Source organism: Petromyzon marinus, chromosome 72, assembly GCF_048934315.1.
Source record: "Petromyzon marinus isolate PM22_M1 ecotype Great Lakes invasive population chromosome 72, UKy_Petmar_22M1.pri1.0, whole genome shotgun sequence".
In the NCBI taxonomy this organism is placed as follows: domain Eukaryota; kingdom Metazoa; phylum Chordata; class Hyperoartia; order Petromyzontiformes; family Petromyzontidae; genus Petromyzon; species Petromyzon marinus.
The window spans coordinates 4,082,234-4,101,754 of NC_133738.1; the positions used below are offsets into that span (position 1 = coordinate 4,082,234).

Below are 19,521 nucleotides of genomic sequence, written 5' to 3' on the forward strand. Positions count from 1 at the left end.
TGGTGCTGTTGATGATGATGGTGTTGATGATGATGGTGTTGATGATGATGGTGTTGATGATGATGGTGTTGATGATGATGGTGTTGATGACGACGGTGTTGATGACGATGCTGTTGATGACGATGCTGTTGATGACGATGCTGTTGATGACGGTGATGACGATGATGATGCTGTTGGCCAGGATCACATGGTGGAGATCTTCTCTGCCTATGGCAAGGTGAAGATGGTGGAGATGTTGATGATGATACTGATGTTCATGACGATGACGATGGTGGTGTTGATGACGATGGTGGTGTTGGCCAGGATCACATGGTGGAGATCTTCTCTGCCTACGGCAAGGTGAAGATGGTGGAGATGGTGATACTGATGTTCATGATGATACTGATGGTGTTGATGACGATGATGATGCTGTTGGCCAGGATCACATGGTGGAGATCTTCTCTGCCTACGGCAAGGTGAAGATGGTGGAGATGGTGATGATGATACTGATGGTGCTGTTGATGATGGTGTTGGCCAGGATCACATGGTGGAGATCTTCTCTGCCTACGGCAAGGTGAAGATGGTGGAGATGCCGTCAGACCGCCTCCACCCGCACCTGGGCAAGGGCTACGCCTACGTGGAGTTTGGTGAGGCGCTGGAGGCTGAGAAAGCCATCCGCCATATGGACGGAGGTACGGAGAGACGGAGGCATTCACACACACACACACGTAGATGTAAAATAAACAATAAAATAATAAAAATATAAAACAATAAACATATAAAACAATAAAATAATAAAAATATAAAACAATAAAAATATAAAATAATAAAAATATAAAATAATAAAAATATAAAACAATAAAAATATAAAATAATAAAAAATATAAAACAATAAAATAATAAAAATATAAAACAATAAAATAATAAAAATATAAAACAATAAAATAATAAAAATATAAAACAATAAAATTATTATTCTTGGTTCTTTCGGTAAAGTCACCACGTAGATAGGGAAACAATAAAATAAAAAAATATATAAAACAATAAAATAATAAAAATATAAAACGATAAAATAATAAAAATATAAAACAATAAAATTCTCACGATGTTTCTACTGAAACACAAAGCAATCATCGTCAGGTGTGAAAACCACAGCAAGAGACCTCCTTTGCCAGTAACAAGATATAGGAATAGGTTTTAACCTTTTAACTGGCACAAAAAACTGACAACCTTTATTCAAGGCATCGTGTCTGCAATGACCACAACACAAGCAGTCAAAATGCAAACAAAAAGAGACAACTCCGATAATAATGATATTATTGGCACTGTCCTTGAATTTGATTGGTCCACACCAGAGACGGCTTTTCTTAGAGCCCTTTAGTCTCCACTGGTGTTGGGACCAGAAGACGCCAAAAGGCGTACAACTCAAAAACAGCGCACCATCAGAGTATTGAGGGCTCGGGGTGAGCACTTACATTATGAGACCTCCTTTGCCAGTAACAAGATATAGGAATAGGTTTTACCCTTTTTAACTGGCACAAAAACTGACAACCTTTATTCAAGGCATCGTGTTTGCAATAACCACAACACAAGCAGTCAAAATGCAAACCACCAGCTGTAACCATCCGTACTGTGCCAGGCTAGGTGCAGGAGGTCTCGGGACAGACCCAGCAGGTGCCATGGGTTGGCTGAGATGACCAGTAGATGCACCACCACCAGCTGTAACCATCCGTACTGTGCCAGGCTAGGTGCAGGAGGTCACGGGACAGATATGCACAGAGAGATAGATACACTCATATCCTCTCTGGCCCCTCCTCCCCTCTCTCTGTCCCCTCCCCCCCTCTCTCTGGCCCCTCCTCCCCTCTGGCCCCTCCCCTCTCTCTGGCCCCTCCTCCCCTCTCTCTGGCCCCTCCTCCCCTCTCTCTGGCCCCTCCTCCCCTCTGGCCCCTCCCCTCTCTCTGGCCCCTCCTCTGTCCCCTCCTCCCCCCTCTCTGGCCCCTCCTCCCCTCTCTCTGGCCCCTCCTCCCCTCTGGCCCCTCCCCTCTCTCTGGCCCCTCCTCCCCTCTCTCTGTCCCCTCCTCCCCTCTCTCTGGCCCCTCCTCCCCTCTCTCTGGCCCCTCCTCCCCTCTCTCTGTCCCCTCCTCCCCTCTCTTTGGCCCCTCCTCCCCTCTGGCCCCTCCCCTCTCTCTGGCCCCTCCTCTGTCCCCTCCTCCCCCCTCTCTGGCCCCTCCTCCCCTCTGGCCCCTCCTCCCCTCTGGCCCCTCCTCCCCTCTGGCCCCTCCTCCCCTCTGGCCCCTCCTCCCCTCTGGCCCCTCCTCCCCTCTCTCTGGCCCCTCCCCCCCTCTCTCTGGCCCCTCCCCCCCCCCCAGGTCAGATCGATGGTCAGGAGGTGACGGCCACGGCCGTGCTGGCCCCCCGCCCACGGCCCCCCCCCCGGCGTCCCAGCCCCCCCCCTCCTCCGCCGCGTCGCCCCCCCCCCATGCTGCCCCCCCTCGCGTGGAGACGCTCGCCGCCGGCAGCCAGGCCTCGACGCAGGTGACGTGTGTGTGTAGTGTGTGTGACGTGTGTGTGTGTGTGTGTAGTGTGTGTGTAGTGTGTGTGTATATGTAGTGTGTGTGTAGTGTGTGTGTATAGTGTGTGTGACGTGTGTGTGTGTAGTGTAGTGTGTGTGTGTAGTGTAGTGTGTGTGTAGTGTGTGTGACGTGTGTGTGTATGTAGTGTGTATGTAGTGTGTGTAGTGTAGTGTGTGTGTATAGTGTGTAGTGTGTATGACGTGTGTGTGTAGTGTGTGTGTAGTGTGTATGTAGTGTGTGTAGTGTGTGTGTGTGTGACGTGTGTGTGTTGTGCCGGAGGCCCCGGGGGGCCAGGCGTCTATGACGTCTCCTGGCCAAACCCCAATTGGCGGAGCCAGGAGATTGAATATCTACCCTCGGGGCTACTCCAGAAACAACGAAAAGCCACTACGGGTGGCCACGTGGAATGTTCGAACGCTCACTGCAGAGGAGAGGCTGCCACTCCTCTGTCGGGAGCTGGACCGGTACCGCCTGGATCTATGCGGCATTCAGGAGGTCCGGTGGACCGGCTCTGGCTCCTGCCACCATGAGGGGTGGACAGTCCTCTACTCGGGGCAGCAGACTGCCAAACAACAGGGTGTGGGTCTTCTTTTGAACAAAAGAATGAAGGGGGCGTGGGAGCGTGGCGGTGAGGTGTGGAAAGCTGTAAGCCCCAGGCTACTTTGGGCTCGCCTTCCCATCAACCGGAGGCGAGGAATGGTGGTCGTGGTTACTTATGCCCCCACCGAAGATGAACATCCGTGGAGGGATGCAGGCAAAGCCGATGAGTCAGATGCCTTCTATGACCTGTCACAGGTGCTGGCTAAAGTGGCCCCTCGGGATAGAGTCATCATGTTGGGTGACTTCAATGCCCGAGTTGGTCATGATACTGGCACCTGGTCTGGAGTGATTGGAGAGCATGGGCCAGATCAGCTCAATAACAACGGTAGGAGGCTGCTAGATTTTTGTGCAGCCCATGGGCTTGTAATTACCAACACGCTGTTCCGGCATCGGCGCATCCACACAACATCATGGATGCATGCCGGGTCCAAGCAAGAACATCTGCTGGACTACATAGTGACGGACCAGCGAATGCGAGCCCATGTCCTTGACACCAGGACCTACCGTGGAGCTGATCTGCCCTCTGACCATCGACTAGTCATCTGTAAGATGCGCCTGCCATTCTTCCACTCCGGTGGTGGGTGTACACCCAGGACCCCATTCCAACCTAAAGTGGCCTGGTCTCAGTTATCTGATGAAAGTTGCAAGCGAGAATTTCATCATCGCTTGCGGCTGGGATTGGCATCGTCCCCGACTCCTCCTGACGTCGAGGGTAAATGGGCGAGGTTTAGGACTGTGACTCATGCAGCTGCAATGGCTGCTTTGGGTACGCGGTCCAGACCTCCCCAGACACCCTGGATGACAGAGGAGTTGTTCAGGATGGTTGAGAAAAAGCGACAGGCCCACTGTCATCGGCTACAGAATCCCACGTCAGAGAATGAGGAGGCTTACCGCAGCCTTCGCTCGGAGGTTCGGAGAGCCGTGAGGTGCTGCAAGGATGGGTGGTGGTCGCGGGTTGCTGAGGAGATGGAGTCTGCCTCAGTGGCCCGTGATCACAAATCTCTATTTAACTCCATCAAAAAAGTAACCTGCAGCGCCACACCTATTACTATCATTAGGGGAAAAAACGGTGATCCAATTTCCGACCCCCAGGAACAGGTTCGCAGATTTGCTGAGCATTTCTGTGAGGTCCTGGGGGAGGGAAAATCCCTCAGCCAGGAAAACATCGTGGCACAAAGTGAGGATGACCCTGCTGAGGCTGCGGTGCCTCAAATATTGGATGAAGTCACCCCCTGTGAGTGGCTGGCTGAGGTGCCATCTGCTGAGGAAGTATTGAAGGCGATCCGGAGTCTGAGACCAGGAAAGGCAGCGGGCAGAGATGATCTCCCAAGCGAAATGCAGAGGGAGGGTGGCGTTTGTGCACAGACTGCCCTATATGACATCATAACAACAGTCTGGACCACTGGACGGGTTCCGCAGGATTGGAAGGATGCCCTGGTGGTCCCCCTTTTTAAGAAGGGGGACCGCACAGACTGTAACAACTACAGGGGCATCTCACTCCTCAGTGTGCCGGGAAAGGTCCTGGCAAGGATTATTCAGCATCGCCTTGCCAGGCACGCTGAGGAGAGGCTTGCGGAGCCCCAATGCGGTTTCAGGAAAGGGCGGTCCTGCACAGATGCCATATTTTCTGTCCGTCTGCTACAGCAGAGGTGTAGGGAATTCCAACAAGACCTACATCTCTGCTTTATTGACCTGGTCAAGGCCTATGATACCATCAGTAGGCCTGGGCTCTGGGTCGTTCTTCGTGCTTTTGGAGTACCTGACCCTCTGCTCACGATCATTAAGGACCTTCATGATGGTGAGCGGGCCCGGGTAAAACTACGTGGCCGGGAGTCAGAGCCATTCCCTGTACACCTTGGGGTGCGACAGGGATGTCCTCTGGCTCCCACATTATTTAACATCTATTTTGACCACGTAGTTCGTGAAGCCTTCAATAGCTGTACCGGGGGAATCTCCATATGGTACAGATATAATGGGAGGCTAATCGATGCCCGGGTGCGGTCAAGGGATGGCTCCCTATTGCTCAACCACGTTATGTATGCTGATGATTTGGTAATATTTGCTCAGTCAGAGGAGGAGTTGGAGACGCTGCTGCTGAGACTGGAGCGTGCCACTAAGAGGTGGGGCCTTACCATCAGCCCCACCAAAACTAAGCACCTGCCTGGGTATTTTGTACCATCGGACACTCCACCCCCACAACTCCCAATCGGTGATGGGGCAGTTGTGGAGAGAGTGGAGAGTTTCCCATACCTGGGCAGTGTGCTTATGACTGGCTCCAGTTTAACAGCAGAGGTCTCACTCCGAATCAGTCGAGCGGCAATATCTTTTCATCGGTTGCGTAACGCTGTGTGGAAGCTACCTGGTCTGTCGCTCCGCACTAAGCTTCAGGTCTTCTCGGCCACGGTCATTCCCTCCCTTCTCTACGCTTGCGAAACGTGGACCCCCCTAATGGAACATCTTCGCCGGTTAGAAACATTTAGGCTGGCCTGCCTGCGATCCATCCTGGGTTTAACCAGACTGGATTGTGTGAGGAGCTCACAAATCCTTGAAAGATCTGGGCAGGGTCCCATCGGTGAGCTCCTCCGGCAGGCAAGGCTGCGATGGCTGGGTCATGTAGCCCGCATGCCCAGCCACCGCATGCCGAAACAGCTTTTGTTTGGCCGGATTGAGGGGGCTAAGCGGGCGCGGCACGGGCTAGAGAAGAGATGGAGTGATGTGGTACAGGAGGACGTGGAGCTGAGTGGACTTGCCGATGACTGGTACCAGCGGTGTCAAGATCGGCCTCTGTGGAGGAGGCTCGTGAAGGATGCTACTGGGCAGTTGGAGGCAGTCGTCCTCCAACAACAACGGAGGGCGGAGGAGCGACGCTCAAAACAGCGAGCGGAGTGCCGGGTGGCTAAAGCACAGCAGGTTGGCACAGTAGGGGGCACAGGTGGTGCATCAGCCAGTCATCTCAGTCAGTCGACCCGTGGCACCTGGGTCTGCCCCGTGACCTCCTGCCAGCGGGCGTTCGACACTTCACGTGGCCTCAGGGTGCACATAGCCTGGCACAAGCGTCGTGACGTCACCGCCACTTAGTGGCGAATGGCGGTTGTTGTTGTTGTTGTATGTGTGTATGTGTGTGTAGTGTGTGTAGTGCATGTGTATGTAGTGTGTAGTGTGTGTGTGTAGTGTGTGTGTATAGTGTGTGTGTGTAGTGTGTGTGACGTGTGTGTGTATGTGTGTAGTGTGTATGTAGTGTGTGTGTAGTGTAGTGTGACGTGTGTGTATGTGTGTAGTGTGTGTAGTGTGTGTGACGTGTGTGTGTATAGTGTGTGTGTAGTGTGTTGTGTGTGTGTGTAGTGTGTGTGTATGTAGTGTGTGTAGTGTGTGACGTGTGTGTGTATGTAGTGTGTGTAGTGTGTGTGTAGTGTGTGTGACGTGTGTGTGTGTGTGTAGTGTATGTAGTGTGTGTGTGTAGTGTGTGTAGTGTGTGTGACGTGTGTGTGTGTGTAGTGTATGTAGTGTGTGTGTGTAGTGTGTGTGTATGTAGTGTGTAGTGTGTGTGTGTAGTGTGTGTGTATAGTGTGTGTGTGTAGTGTGTGTATAGTGTGTGTGTAGTGTATGTGTGTGTAGTGTGTGTGACGTGTGTGTGTATAGTGTGTAGTGTGTATGTAGTGTGTGTAGTGTGTGTAGTGTGTGTGACGTGTGTGTGTATGTAGTGTGTTGTGTGTGTGTATAGTGTGTGTGTATGTAGTGTGTGTGTAGTGTGTGTGTAGTGTGTGTATGTAGTGTGTGTGACGTGTGTGTGTATAGTGTGTGTGTAGTGTGTATGTAGTGTGTGTGTGTAGTGTGTGTAGTGTGTGTGACGTGTGTGTGACGTGTGTGTGTATGTAGTGTATGTAGTGTGTGTAGTGTGTGTGTAGTGTGTGTGTGTATGTGTGTAGTGTGTGTGTAGTGTGTGTGTAGTGTGTGTGACGTGTGTGTGTGTGTAGTGTAGTGTGTGTGTGTAGTGTAGTGTGTGTAGTGTGTGTGTAGTGTGTGTGTGTGTAGTGTGTGTGTGTAGTGTGTGTAGTGTGTGTAGTGTGTGTGTGTAGTGTGTGTGTAGTGTGTGTGTATGTAGTGTGTGTGTATATAGTGTGTGTGTGTAGTGTAGTGTGTGTAGTGTGTGTGTGTAGTGTGTGTGTGTAGTGTAGTGTGTGTGTAGTGTGTGTGTAGTGTGTATGTGTGTAGTGTGTGTGTGTATGTAGTGTGTAGTGTGTGTGTAGTGTGTGTGTATGTAGTGTGTAGTGTGTGTGTGTGTAGTGTGTGTAGTGTGTGTGTGTGTGTAGTGTGTGTGACGTGTGTGTGTATAGTGTGTGTAGTGTAGTGTGTGTGTATAGTGTGTGTGACGTGTGTGTGTGTGTAGTGTGACGTGTGTGTGTGTGTGTAGTGTGTGTGACGTGTGTGTGTATAGTGTGTGTAATGTAGTGTAGTGTGTGTGTATAGTGTGTGTGACGTGTGTGTGTGTGTGTAGTGTGACGTGTGTGTGTGTGTGTAGTGTGTGTGTGTAGTGTGTGTGTATGTAGTGTGTGTGTGTGTAGTGTGTGTATGTGTGTAGTGTGTGTGTGTGTAGTGTGTGTGACGTGTGTGTGTGTGTAGTGTGTGTGACGTGTGTGTGTGTGTGTAGTGTGTGTGTGTAGGGTGTGTGTAGTGTGTGTGTAGTGTGTGTGTAGTGTGTGTAGTGTGTGTAGTGTGTGTGACGTGTGTGACGTGTGTGTGTATGTGTGTAGTGTGTGTGTGTATGTAGTGTGTGACGTGTGTGTGTAGTGTGTGTGACGTGTGTGTATGTAGTGTGTGTGTGTGTAGTAGTGTGTGTGTGTAGTGTGTGACGTGTGTGTGTGTGTAGTGTGTGTAGTGTGTGTGTGTGTAGTGTGTGTAGTGTGTGTGTGTGTGACGTGTGTGTGTAGTGTAGTGTGTGTGTAGTGTGTGTAGTGTGTGTGACGTGTGTGTATGTGTGTGTAGTGTAGTGTATGTGTGTGTAGTGTGTGTGTGTAGTGTGTGTGTGTAGTGTGTGTGTGTAGTGTGTGTAGTGTGTGTGTGTGTAGTGTGTGTGTGTGTGACGTGTGTGTGTAGTGTAGTGTGTGTGTAGTGTGTGTAGTGTGTGTGACGTGTGTGTGTATGTGTGTATGTGTGTGTAGTGTAGTGTATGTGTGTGTGTAGTGTGTGTGTGTAGTGTGTGTGTGTAGTGTGTGTGACGTGTGTGTGTGTATGTAGTGTGTGTGTAGTGTGTCTGTGTGTGTGTGTGTAGTGTGTGTGACGTGTGTGTGTGTAGTGTGTGTGTAGTGTATGTGTGTAGTGTGTGTAGTGTAGTGTGTGTAGTGTGTGTGTGTATGTAGTGTGTGTGTAGTGTGTGTGTAGTGTGTGTGTATGTAGTGTGTGTAGTGTAGTGTGTGTGTGTAGTGTGTGTGTAGTGTGTGTGTAGTGTGTGGTGTGTGTAGTGTGTGTGTATGTAGTGTGTGTAGTGTGTGTGTGTGTAGTGTGTGTAGTGTGTGTGACGTGTGTGTGTATGTAGTGTGTAGTGTGTGACGTGTGTAGTGTGTAGGGGTGGACAGTCCTCTACTCGGGGCAGCAGTCTGCCAAACAACAGGGTGTGGGTCTTCTTTTGAACAAAAGAATGAAGGGGGCGTGGGAGCGTGGCGGTGAGGTGTGGGAAGCTGTAAGCCCCAGGCTACTTTGGGCTCGCCTTCCCATCAACCGGTGGCGAGGAATGGTGGTCGTGGTTACTTATGCCCCCACCGAAGATGAACATCCGTGGAGGGATGCAGGCAAAGCCGATAAGTCAGATGCCTTCTATGACCTCCTGTCACAGGTGCTGGCTAAAGTGGCCCCTCGGGATAGAGTCATCATGTTGGGTGACTTCAATGCCCGAGTTGGTCATGATACTGGCACCTGGTCTGGAGTGATTGGAGGGCATGGGCCAGATCAGCTCAATAACAACGGTAGGAGGCTGCTAGATTTTTGTGCAGCCCATGGGCTTGTAATTACCAACACGCTGTTCCGGCATCGGCGCATCCACACAACATCATGGATGCATGCCGGGTCCAAGCAAGAACATCTGCTGGACTACATAGTGACGGACCAGCGAATGCGAGCCCATGTCCTTGACACCAGGACCTACCGTGGAGCTGATCTGCCCTCTGACCATCGACTAGTCATCTGTAAGATGCGCCTGCCATTCTTCCACTCCGGTGGTGGGTGTACACCCAGGACCCCATTCCAACCTAAAGTGGCCTGGTCTCAGTTATCTGATGAAAGTTGCAAGCGAGAATTTCATCATCGCTTGCGGCTGGGATTGGCATCGTCCCCGACTCCTCCTGACGTCGAGGGTAAATGGGCGAGGTTTAGGACTGTGACTCATGCAGCTGCAATGGCTGCTTTGGGTACGCGGTCCAGACCTCCCCAGACACCCTGGATGACAGAGGAGTTGTTCAGGATGGTTGAGAAAAAGCGACAGGCCCACTGTCATCGGCTACAGAATCCCACGTCAGAGAATGAGGAGGCTTACCGCAGCCTTCGCTCGGAGGTTCGGAGAGCCGTGAGGCGCTGCAAGGATGGGTGGTGGTCGCGGGTTGCTGAGGAGATGGAGTCTGCCTCAGTGGCCCGTGATCACAAATCTCTATTTAACTCCATCAAAAAAGTAACCTGCAGCGCCACACCTATTACTATCATTAGGGGAAAAAACGGTGATCCAATTTCCGACCCCCAGGAACAGGTTCGCAGATTTGCTGAGCATTTCTGTGAGGTTTTGGGGGAGGGAAAATCCCTCAGCCAGGAAAACATCGTGGCACAAAGTGAGGATGACCCTGCTGAGGCTGCGGTGCCTCAAATATTGGATGAAGTCACCCCCTGTGAGTGGCTGGCTGAGGTGCCATCTGCTGAGGAAGTATTGAAGGCGATCCGGAGTCTGAGACCAGGAAAGGCAGCGGGCAGAGATGATCTCCCAAGCGAAATGCTGAGGGAGGGTGGCGTTTGTGCACAGACTGCCCTATATGACATCATAACAACAGTCTGGACCACTGGACGGGTTCCGCAGGATTGGAAGGATGCCCTGGTGGTCCCCCTTTTTAAGAAGGGGGACCGCACAGACTGTAACAACTACAGGGGCATCTCACTCCTCAGTGTGCCGGGAAAGGTCCTGGCAAGGATTATTCAGCATCGCCTTGCCAGGCACGCTGAGGAGAGGCTTGCGGAGCCCCAATGCGGTTTCAGGAAAGGGCGGTCCTGCACAGATGCCATATTTTCTGTCCATCTGCTACAGCAGAGGTGTAGGGAATTCCAACAAGACCTACATCTCTGCTTTATTGACCTGGTCAAGGCCTATGATACCATCAGTAGGCCTGGGCTCTGGGTCGTTCTTCGTGCTTTTGGAGTACCTGACCCTCTGCTCACGATCATTAAGGACCTTCATGATGGTGAGCGGGCCCGGGTAAAACTACGTGGCCGGGAGTCAGAGCCATTCCCTGTACACCTTGGGGTGCGACAGGGATGTCCTCTGGCTCCCACATTATTTAACATCTATTTTGACCACGTAGTTCGTGAAGCCTTCAATAGCTGTACCGGGGGAATCTCCATATGGTACAGATATAATGGGAGGCTAATCGATGCCCGGATGCGGTCAAGGGATGGCTCCCTATTGCTCAACCACGTTATGTATGCTGATGATTTGGTAATAGCTGCTCAGTCAGAGGAGGAGTTGGAGACGCTGCTGCTGAGACTGGAGCGTGCCACTAAGAGGTGGGGCCTTACCATCAGCCCCACCAAAACTAAGCACCTGCCTGGGTATTTTGTACCATCGGACACTCCACCCCCACAACTCCCAATCGGTGATGGGGCAGTTGTGGAGAGAGTGGAGAGTTTCCCATACCTGGGCAGTGTGCTTATGACTGGCTCCAGTTTAACAGCAGAGGTCTCACTCCGAATCAGTCGAGCGGCAATATCTTTTCATCGGTTGCGTAACGCTGTGTGGAAGCTACCTGGTCTGTCGCTCCGCACTAAGCTTCAGGTCTTCTCGGCCACGGTCATTCCCTCCCTTCTCTACGCTTGCGAAACGTGGACCCCCCTAATGGAACATCTTCGCCGGTTAGAAACATTTAGGCTGGCCTGCCTACGATCCATCCTGGGTTTAACCAGACTGGATAGTGTGAGGAGCTCACAAATCCTTGAAAGATCTGGGCAGGGTCCCATCGGTGAGCTCCTCCGGCAGGCAAGGCTGCGATGGCTGGGTCATGTAGCCCGCATGCCCAGCCTCCGCATGCCGAAACAGCTTTTGTTTGGCCGGATTGAGGGGGCTAAGCGGGCGCGGCACGGGCTAGAGAAGAGATGGAGTGATGTGGTACAGGAGGACGTGGAGCTGAGTGGACTTGCCGATGACTGGTACCAGCGGTGTCAAGATCGGCCTCTGTGGAGGAGGCTCGTGAAGGATGCTACTGGGCAGTTGGAGGCAGTCGTCCTCCAACAACAACGGAGGGCGGAGGAGCGACGCTCAAAACAGCGAGCGGAGCGCCGGGTGGCTAAAGCACAGCAGGTTGGCACAGTAGGGGGCACAGGTGGTGCATCAGCCAGTCATCTCAGTCAGTCGACCCGTGGCACCTGCTGGGTCTGCCCCGTGACCTCCTGCCAGCGGGCGTTCGACACTTCACGTGGCCTCAGGGTGCACATAGCCTGGCACAAGCGTCGTGGTGACGTCACCGCCACTTAGTGGCGAATGGCGGTTGTTGTTGTTGTATGTGTGTATGTGTGTGTAGTGTGTGTAGTGTGTGTGTATGTAGTGTGTAGTGTGTGTGTGTATAGTGTGTGTGTGTGTAGTGTAGTGTATGTGTGTAGTGTGTGTAGTGTAGTGTGTGTAGTGTGTGTGTGTATGTAGTGTGTGTGTAGTGTGTGTGTAGTGTGTGTGTATGTAGTGTGTGTAGTGTAGTGTGTGTGTGTAGTGTGTGTGTAGTGTGTGGTGTGTGTAGTGTGTGTGTATGTAGTGTGTGTAGTGTGTGTGTGTGTAGTGTGTGTAGTGTGTGTGACGTGTGTGTGTATGTAGTGTGTAGTGTGTGACGTGTGTAGTGTGTAGGGGTGGACAGTCCTCTACTCGGGGCAGCAGTCTGCCAAACAACAGGGTGTGGGTCTTCTTTTGAACAAAAGAATGAAGGGGGCGTGGGAGCGTGGCGGTGAGGTGTGGGAAGCTGTAAGCCCCAGGCTACTTTGGGCTCGCCTTCCCATCAACCGGTGGCGAGGAATGGTGGTCGTGGTTACTTATGCCCCCACCGAAGATGAACATCCGTGGAGGGATGCAGGCAAAGCCGATAAGTCAGATGCCTTCTATGACCTCCTGTCACAGGTGCTGGCTAAAGTGGCCCCTCGGGATAGAGTCATCATGTTGGGTGACTTCAATGCCCGAGTTGGTCATGATACTGGCACCTGGTCTGGAGTGATTGGAGGGCATGGGCCAGATCAGCTCAATAACAACGGTAGGAGGCTGCTAGATTTTTGTGCAGCCCATGGGCTTGTAATTACCAACACGCTGTTCCGGCATCGGCGCATCCACACAACATCATGGATGCATGCCGGGTCCAAGCAAGAACATCTGCTGGACTACATAGTGACGGACCAGCGAATGCGAGCCCATGTCCTTGACACCAGGACCTACCGTGGAGCTGATCTGCCCTCTGACCATCGACTAGTCATCTGTAAGATGCGCCTGCCATTCTTCCACTCCGGTGGTGGGTGTACACCCAGGACCCCATTCCAACCTAAAGTGGCCTGGTCTCAGTTATCTGATGAAAGTTGCAAGCGAGAATTTCATCATCGCTTGCGGCTGGGATTGGCATCGTCCCCGACTCCTCCTGACGTCGAGGGTAAATGGGCGAGGTTTAGGACTGTGACTCATGCAGCTGCAATGGCTGCTTTGGGTACGCGGTCCAGACCTCCCCAGACACCCTGGATGACAGAGGAGTTGTTCAGGATGGTTGAGAAAAAGCGACAGGCCCACTGTCATCGGCTACAGAATCCCACGTCAGAGAATGAGGAGGCTTACCGCAGCCTTCGCTCGGAGGTTCGGAGAGCCGTGAGGCGCTGCAAGGATGGGTGGTGGTCGCGGGTTGCTGAGGAGATGGAGTCTGCCTCAGTGGCCCGTGATCACAAATCTCTATTTAACTCCATCAAAAAAGTAACCTGCAGCGCCACACCTATTACTATCATTAGGGGAAAAAACGGTGATCCAATTTCCGACCCCCAGGAACAGGTTCGCAGATTTGCTGAGCATTTCTGTGAGGTTTTGGGGGAGGGAAAATCCCTCAGCCAGGAAAACATCGTGGCACAAAGTGAGGATGACCCTGCTGAGGCTGCGGTGCCTCAAATATTGGATGAAGTCACCCCCTGTGAGTGGCTGGCTGAGGTGCCATCTGCTGAGGAAGTATTGAAGGCGATCCGGAGTCTGAGACCAGGAAAGGCAGCGGGCAGAGATGATCTCCCAAGCGAAATGCTGAGGGAGGGTGGCGTTTGTGCACAGACTGCCCTATATGACATCATAACAACAGTCTGGACCACTGGACGGGTTCCGCAGGATTGGAAGGATGCCCTGGTGGTCCCCCTTTTTAAGAAGGGGGACCGCACAGACTGTAACAACTACAGGGGCATCTCACTCCTCAGTGTGCCGGGAAAGGTCCTGGCAAGGATTATTCAGCATCGCCTTGCCAGGCACGCTGAGGAGAGGCTTGCGGAGCCCCAATGCGGTTTCAGGAAAGGGCGGTCCTGCACAGATGCCATATTTTCTGTCCATCTGCTACAGCAGAGGTGTAGGGAATTCCAACAAGACCTACATCTCTGCTTTATTGACCTGGTCAAGGCCTATGATACCATCAGTAGGCCTGGGCTCTGGGTCGTTCTTCGTGCTTTTGGAGTACCTGACCCTCTGCTCACGATCATTAAGGACCTTCATGATGGTGAGCGGGCCCGGGTAAAACTACGTGGCCGGGAGTCAGAGCCATTCCCTGTACACCTTGGGGTGCGACAGGGATGTCCTCTGGCTCCCACATTATTTAACATCTATTTTGACCACGTAGTTCGTGAAGCCTTCAATAGCTGTACCGGGGGAATCTCCATATGGTACAGATATAATGGGAGGCTAATCGATGCCCGGATGCGGTCAAGGGATGGCTCCCTATTGCTCAACCACGTTATGTATGCTGATGATTTGGTAATAGCTGCTCAGTCAGAGGAGGAGTTGGAGACGCTGCTGCTGAGACTGGAGCGTGCCACTAAGAGGTGGGGCCTTACCATCAGCCCCACCAAAACTAAGCACCTGCCTGGGTATTTTGTACCATCGGACACTCCACCCCCACAACTCCCAATCGGTGATGGGGCAGTTGTGGAGAGAGTGGAGAGTTTCCCATACCTGGGCAGTGTGCTTATGACTGGCTCCAGTTTAACAGCAGAGGTCTCACTCCGAATCAGTCGAGCGGCAATATCTTTTCATCGGTTGCGTAACGCTGTGTGGAAGCTACCTGGTCTGTCGCTCCGCACTAAGCTTCAGGTCTTCTCGGCCACGGTCATTCCCTCCCTTCTCTACGCTTGCGAAACGTGGACCCCCCTAATGGAACATCTTCGCCGGTTAGAAACATTTAGGCTGGCCTGCCTACGATCCATCCTGGGTTTAACCAGACTGGATAGTGTGAGGAGCTCACAAATCCTTGAAAGATCTGGGCAGGGTCCCATCGGTGAGCTCCTCCGGCAGGCAAGGCTGCGATGGCTGGGTCATGTAGCCCGCATGCCCAGCCTCCGCATGCCGAAACAGCTTTTGTTTGGCCGGATTGAGGGGGCTAAGCGGGCGCGGCACGGGCTAGAGAAGAGATGGAGTGATGTGGTACAGGAGGACGTGGAGCTGAGTGGACTTGCCGATGACTGGTACCAGCGGTGTCAAGATCGGCCTCTGTGGAGGAGGCTCGTGAAGGATGCTACTGGGCAGTTGGAGGCAGTCGTCCTCCAACAACAACGGAGGGCGGAGGAGCGACGCTCAAAACAGCGAGCGGAGCGCCGGGTGGCTAAAGCACAGCAGGTTGGCACAGTAGGGGGCACAGGTGGTGCATCAGCCAGTCATCTCAGTCAGTCGACCCGTGGCACCTGCTGGGTCTGCCCCGTGACCTCCTGCCAGCGGGCGTTCGACACTTCACGTGGCCTCAGGGTGCACATAGCCTGGCACAAGCGTCGTGGTGACGTCACCGCCACTTAGTGGCGAATGGCGGTTGTTGTTGTTGTATGTGTGTATGTGTGTGTAGTGTGTGTAGTGTGTGTGTATGTAGTGTGTAGTGTGTGTGTGTATAGTGTGTGTGTAGTGTAGTGTATGTGTGTAGTGTGTGTAGTGTAGTGTGTGTAGTGTGTGTGTGTATGTAGTGTGTGTGTAGTGTGTGTGTAGTGTGTGTGTATGTAGTGTGTGTAGTGTAGTGTGTGTGTGTAGTGTGTGTGTAGTGTGTGGTGTGTGTAGTGTGTGTGTATGTAGTGTGTGTAGTGTGTGTGTGTGTAGTGTGTGTAGTGTGTGTGACGTGTGTGTGTATGTAGTGTGTAGTGTGTGACGTGTGTAGTGTGTAGGGGTGGACAGTCCTCTACTCGGGGCAGCAGTCTGCCAAACAACAGGGTGTGGGTCTTCTTTTGAACAAAAGAATGAAGGGGGCGTGGGAGCGTGGCGGTGAGGTGTGGGAAGCTGTAAGCCCCAGGCTACTTTGGGCTCGCCTTCCCATCAACCGGTGGCGAGGAATGGTGGTCGTGGTTACTTATGCCCCCACCGAAGATGAACATCCGTGGAGGGATGCAGGCAAAGCCGATAAGTCAGATGCCTTCTATGACCTCCTGTCACAGGTGCTGGCTAAAGTGGCCCCTCGGGATAGAGTCATCATGTTGGGTGACTTCAATGCCCGAGTTGGTCATGATACTGGCACCTGGTCTGGAGTGATTGGAGGGCATGGGCCAGATCAGCTCAATAACAACGGTAGGAGGCTGCTAGATTTTTGTGCAGCCCATGGGCTTGTAATTACCAACACGCTGTTCCGGCATCGGCGCATCCACACAACATCATGGATGCATGCCGGGTCCAAGCAAGAACATCTGCTGGACTACATAGTGACGGACCAGCGAATGCGAGCCCATGTCCTTGACACCAGGACCTACCGTGGAGCTGATCTGCCCTCTGACCATCGACTAGTCATCTGTAAGATGCGCCTGCCATTCTTCCACTCCGGTGGTGGGTGTACACCCAGGACCCCATTCCAACCTAAAGTGGCCTGGTCTCAGTTATCTGATGAAAGTTGCAAGCGAGAATTTCATCATCGCTTGCGGCTGGGATTGGCATCGTCCCCGACTCCTCCTGACGTCGAGGGTAAATGGGCGAGGTTTAGGACTGTGACTCATGCAGCTGCAATGGCTGCTTTGGGTACGCGGTCCAGACCTCCCCAGACACCCTGGATGACAGAGGAGTTGTTCAGGATGGTTGAGAAAAAGCGACAGGCCCACTGTCATCGGCTACAGAATCCCACGTCAGAGAATGAGGAGGCTTACCGCAGCCTTCGCTCGGAGGTTCGGAGAGCCGTGAGGCGCTGCAAGGATGGGTGGTGGTCGCGGGTTGCTGAGGAGATGGAGTCTGCCTCAGTGGCCCGTGATCACAAATCTCTATTTAACTCCATCAAAAAAGTAACCTGCAGCGCCACACCTATTACTATCATTAGGGGAAAAAACGGTGATCCAATTTCCGACCCCCAGGAACAGGTTCGCAGATTTGCTGAGCATTTCTGTGAGGTTTTGGGGGAGGGAAAATCCCTCAGCCAGGAAAACATCGTGGCACAAAGTGAGGATGACCCTGCTGAGGCTGCGGTGCCTCAAATATTGGATGAAGTCACCCCCTGTGAGTGGCTGGCTGAGGTGCCATCTGCTGAGGAAGTATTGAAGGCGATCCGGAGTCTGAGACCAGGAAAGGCAGCGGGCAGAGATGATCTCCCAAGCGAAATGCTGAGGGAGGGTGGCGTTTGTGCACAGACTGCCCTATATGACATCATAACAACAGTCTGGACCACTGGACGGGTTCCGCAGGATTGGAAGGATGCCCTGGTGGTCCCCCTTTTTAAGAAGGGGGACCGCACAGACTGTAACAACTACAGGGGCATCTCACTCCTCAGTGTGCCGGGAAAGGTCCTGGCAAGGATTATTCAGCATCGCCTTGCCAGGCACGCTGAGGAGAGGCTTGCGGAGCCCCAATGCGGTTTCAGGAAAGGGCGGTCCTGCACAGATGCCATATTTTCTGTCCATCTGCTACAGCAGAGGTGTAGGGAATTCCAACAAGACCTACATCTCTGCTTTATTGACCTGGTCAAGGCCTATGATACCATCAGTAGGCCTGGGCTCTGGGTCGTTCTTCGTGCTTTTGGAGTACCTGACCCTCTGCTCACGATCATTAAGGACCTTCATGATGGTGAGCGGGCCCGGGTAAAACTACGTGGCCGGGAGTCAGAGCCATTCCCTGTACACCTTGGGGTGCGACAGGGATGTCCTCTGGCTCCCACATTATTTAACATCTATTTTGACCACGTAGTTCGTGAAGCCTTCAATAGCTGTACCGGGGGAATCTCCATATGGTACAGATATAATGGGAGGCTAATCGATGCCCGGATGCGGTCAAGGGATGGCTCCCTATTGCTCAACCACGTTATGTATGCTGATGATTTGGTAATAGCTGCTCAGTCAGAGGAGGAGTTGGAGACGCTGCTGCTGAGACTGGAGCGTGCCACTAAGAGGTGGGGCCTTACCATCAGCCCCACCAAAACTAAGCACCTGCCTGGGTATTTTGTACCATCGGACACTCCACCCCCACAACTCCCAATCGGTGATGGGGCAGTTGTGGAGAGAGTGGAGAGTTTCCCATACCTGGGCAGTGTGCTTATGACTGGCTCCAGTTTAACAGCAGAGGTCTCACTCCGAATCAGTCGAGCGGCAATATCTTTTCATCGGTTGCGTAACGCTGTGTGGAAGCTACCTGGTCTGTCGCTCCGCACTAAGCTTCAGGTCTTCTCGGCCACGGTCATTCCCTCCCTTCTCTACGCTTGCGAAACGTGGACCCCCCTAATGGAACATCTTCGCCGGTTAGAAACATTTAGGCTGGCCTGCCTACGATCCATCCTGGGTTTAACCAGACTGGATAGTGTGAGGAGCTCACAAATCCTTGAAAGATCTGGGCAGGGTCCCATCGGTGAGCTCCTCCGGCAGGCAAGGCTGCGATGGCTGGGTCATGTAGCCCGCATGCCCAGCCTCCGCATGCCGAAACAGCTTTTGTTTGGCCGGATTGAGGGGGCTAAGCGGGCGCGGCACGGGCTAGAGAAGAGATGGAGTGATGTGGTACAGGAGGACGTGGAGCTGAGTGGACTTGCCGATGACTGGTACCAGCGGTGTCAAGATCGGCCTCTGTGGAGGAGGCTCGTGAAGGATGCTACTGGGCAGTTGGAGGCAGTCGTCCTCCAACAACAACGGAGGGCGGAGGAGCGACGCTCAAAACAGCGAGCGGAGCGCCGGGTGGCTAAAGCACAGCAGGTTGGCACAGTAGGGGGCACAGGTGGTGCATCAGCCAGTCATCTCAGTCAGTCGACCCGTGGCACCTGCTGGGTCTGCCCCGTGACCTCCTGCCAGCGGGCGTTCGACACTTCACGTGGCCTCAGGGTGCACATAGCCTGGCACAAGCGTCGTGGTGACGTCACCGCCACTTAGTGGCGAATGGCGGTTGTTGTTGTTGTATGTGTGTATGTGTGTGTAGTGTGTGTAGTGTGTGTGTATGTAGTGTGTAGTGTGTGTGTGTATAGTGTGTGTGTGTAGTGTGTGTGACGTGTGTGTGTATGTAGTGTGTGTGTAGTGTGTGTGACGTGTGTGTGTATGTAGGGTGTGTGTGTAGTATTGTGTGACGTGTGTGTGTATGTAGTGTGTGTAGTGTGTGTGTAGTGTGTGTGACGTGTGTGTGTAGTGTATGTAGTGTGTGTGTATGTGTGTATGTAGTGTAGTGTGACGTGTGTGTGTAGTGTGTGTGACGTGCGTGTGTGTGTAGTGTGTGTGTAGTGTGTGTGACGTGTGTGTGTATAGTGTGTGTGTAGTGTGTGGGTGTTGTGTGTGTGTATGTAGTGTGTGTAGTGTGTGACGTGTGTGTGTATGTAGTGTGTGTGTAGTGTGTGTGACGTGTGTGTGTATGTAGGGTGTGTGTGTAGTATTGTGTGACGTGTGTGTGTATGTAGTGTGTGTAGTGTGTGTGTAGTGTGTGTGACGTGTGTGTGTGTAGTGTATGTAGTGTGTGTGTATGTGTGTATGTAGTGTAGTGTGACGTGTGTGTGTAGTGTGTGTG

At 52.7% G+C, this 19,521-nt stretch overlaps 1 protein-coding gene across 3 annotated transcripts in view; it reads left to right on the top strand.

Moving 5' to 3' along the window:
- Window positions 1–19,521, top strand: part of RNPS1 (RNA binding protein with serine rich domain 1) — a 50,770-nt gene that overhangs the window by 19,324 nt on the left and 11,925 nt on the right. For all 3 annotated transcript variants that reach the window (XR_012930560.1, XM_076055673.1, XM_076055674.1), the window contains exons 5-6: window positions 518–671; window positions 2,349–2,514. Coding sequence is in view for 2 of the 3 variants with exons in the window: in XM_076055673.1 (XP_075911788.1) it covers window positions 518–671; window positions 2,349–2,514 (320 nt within the window). In the remaining variant the exon portion in view is untranslated. The remainder of the gene's footprint in view (window positions 1–517; window positions 672–2,348; window positions 2,515–19,521) is intronic.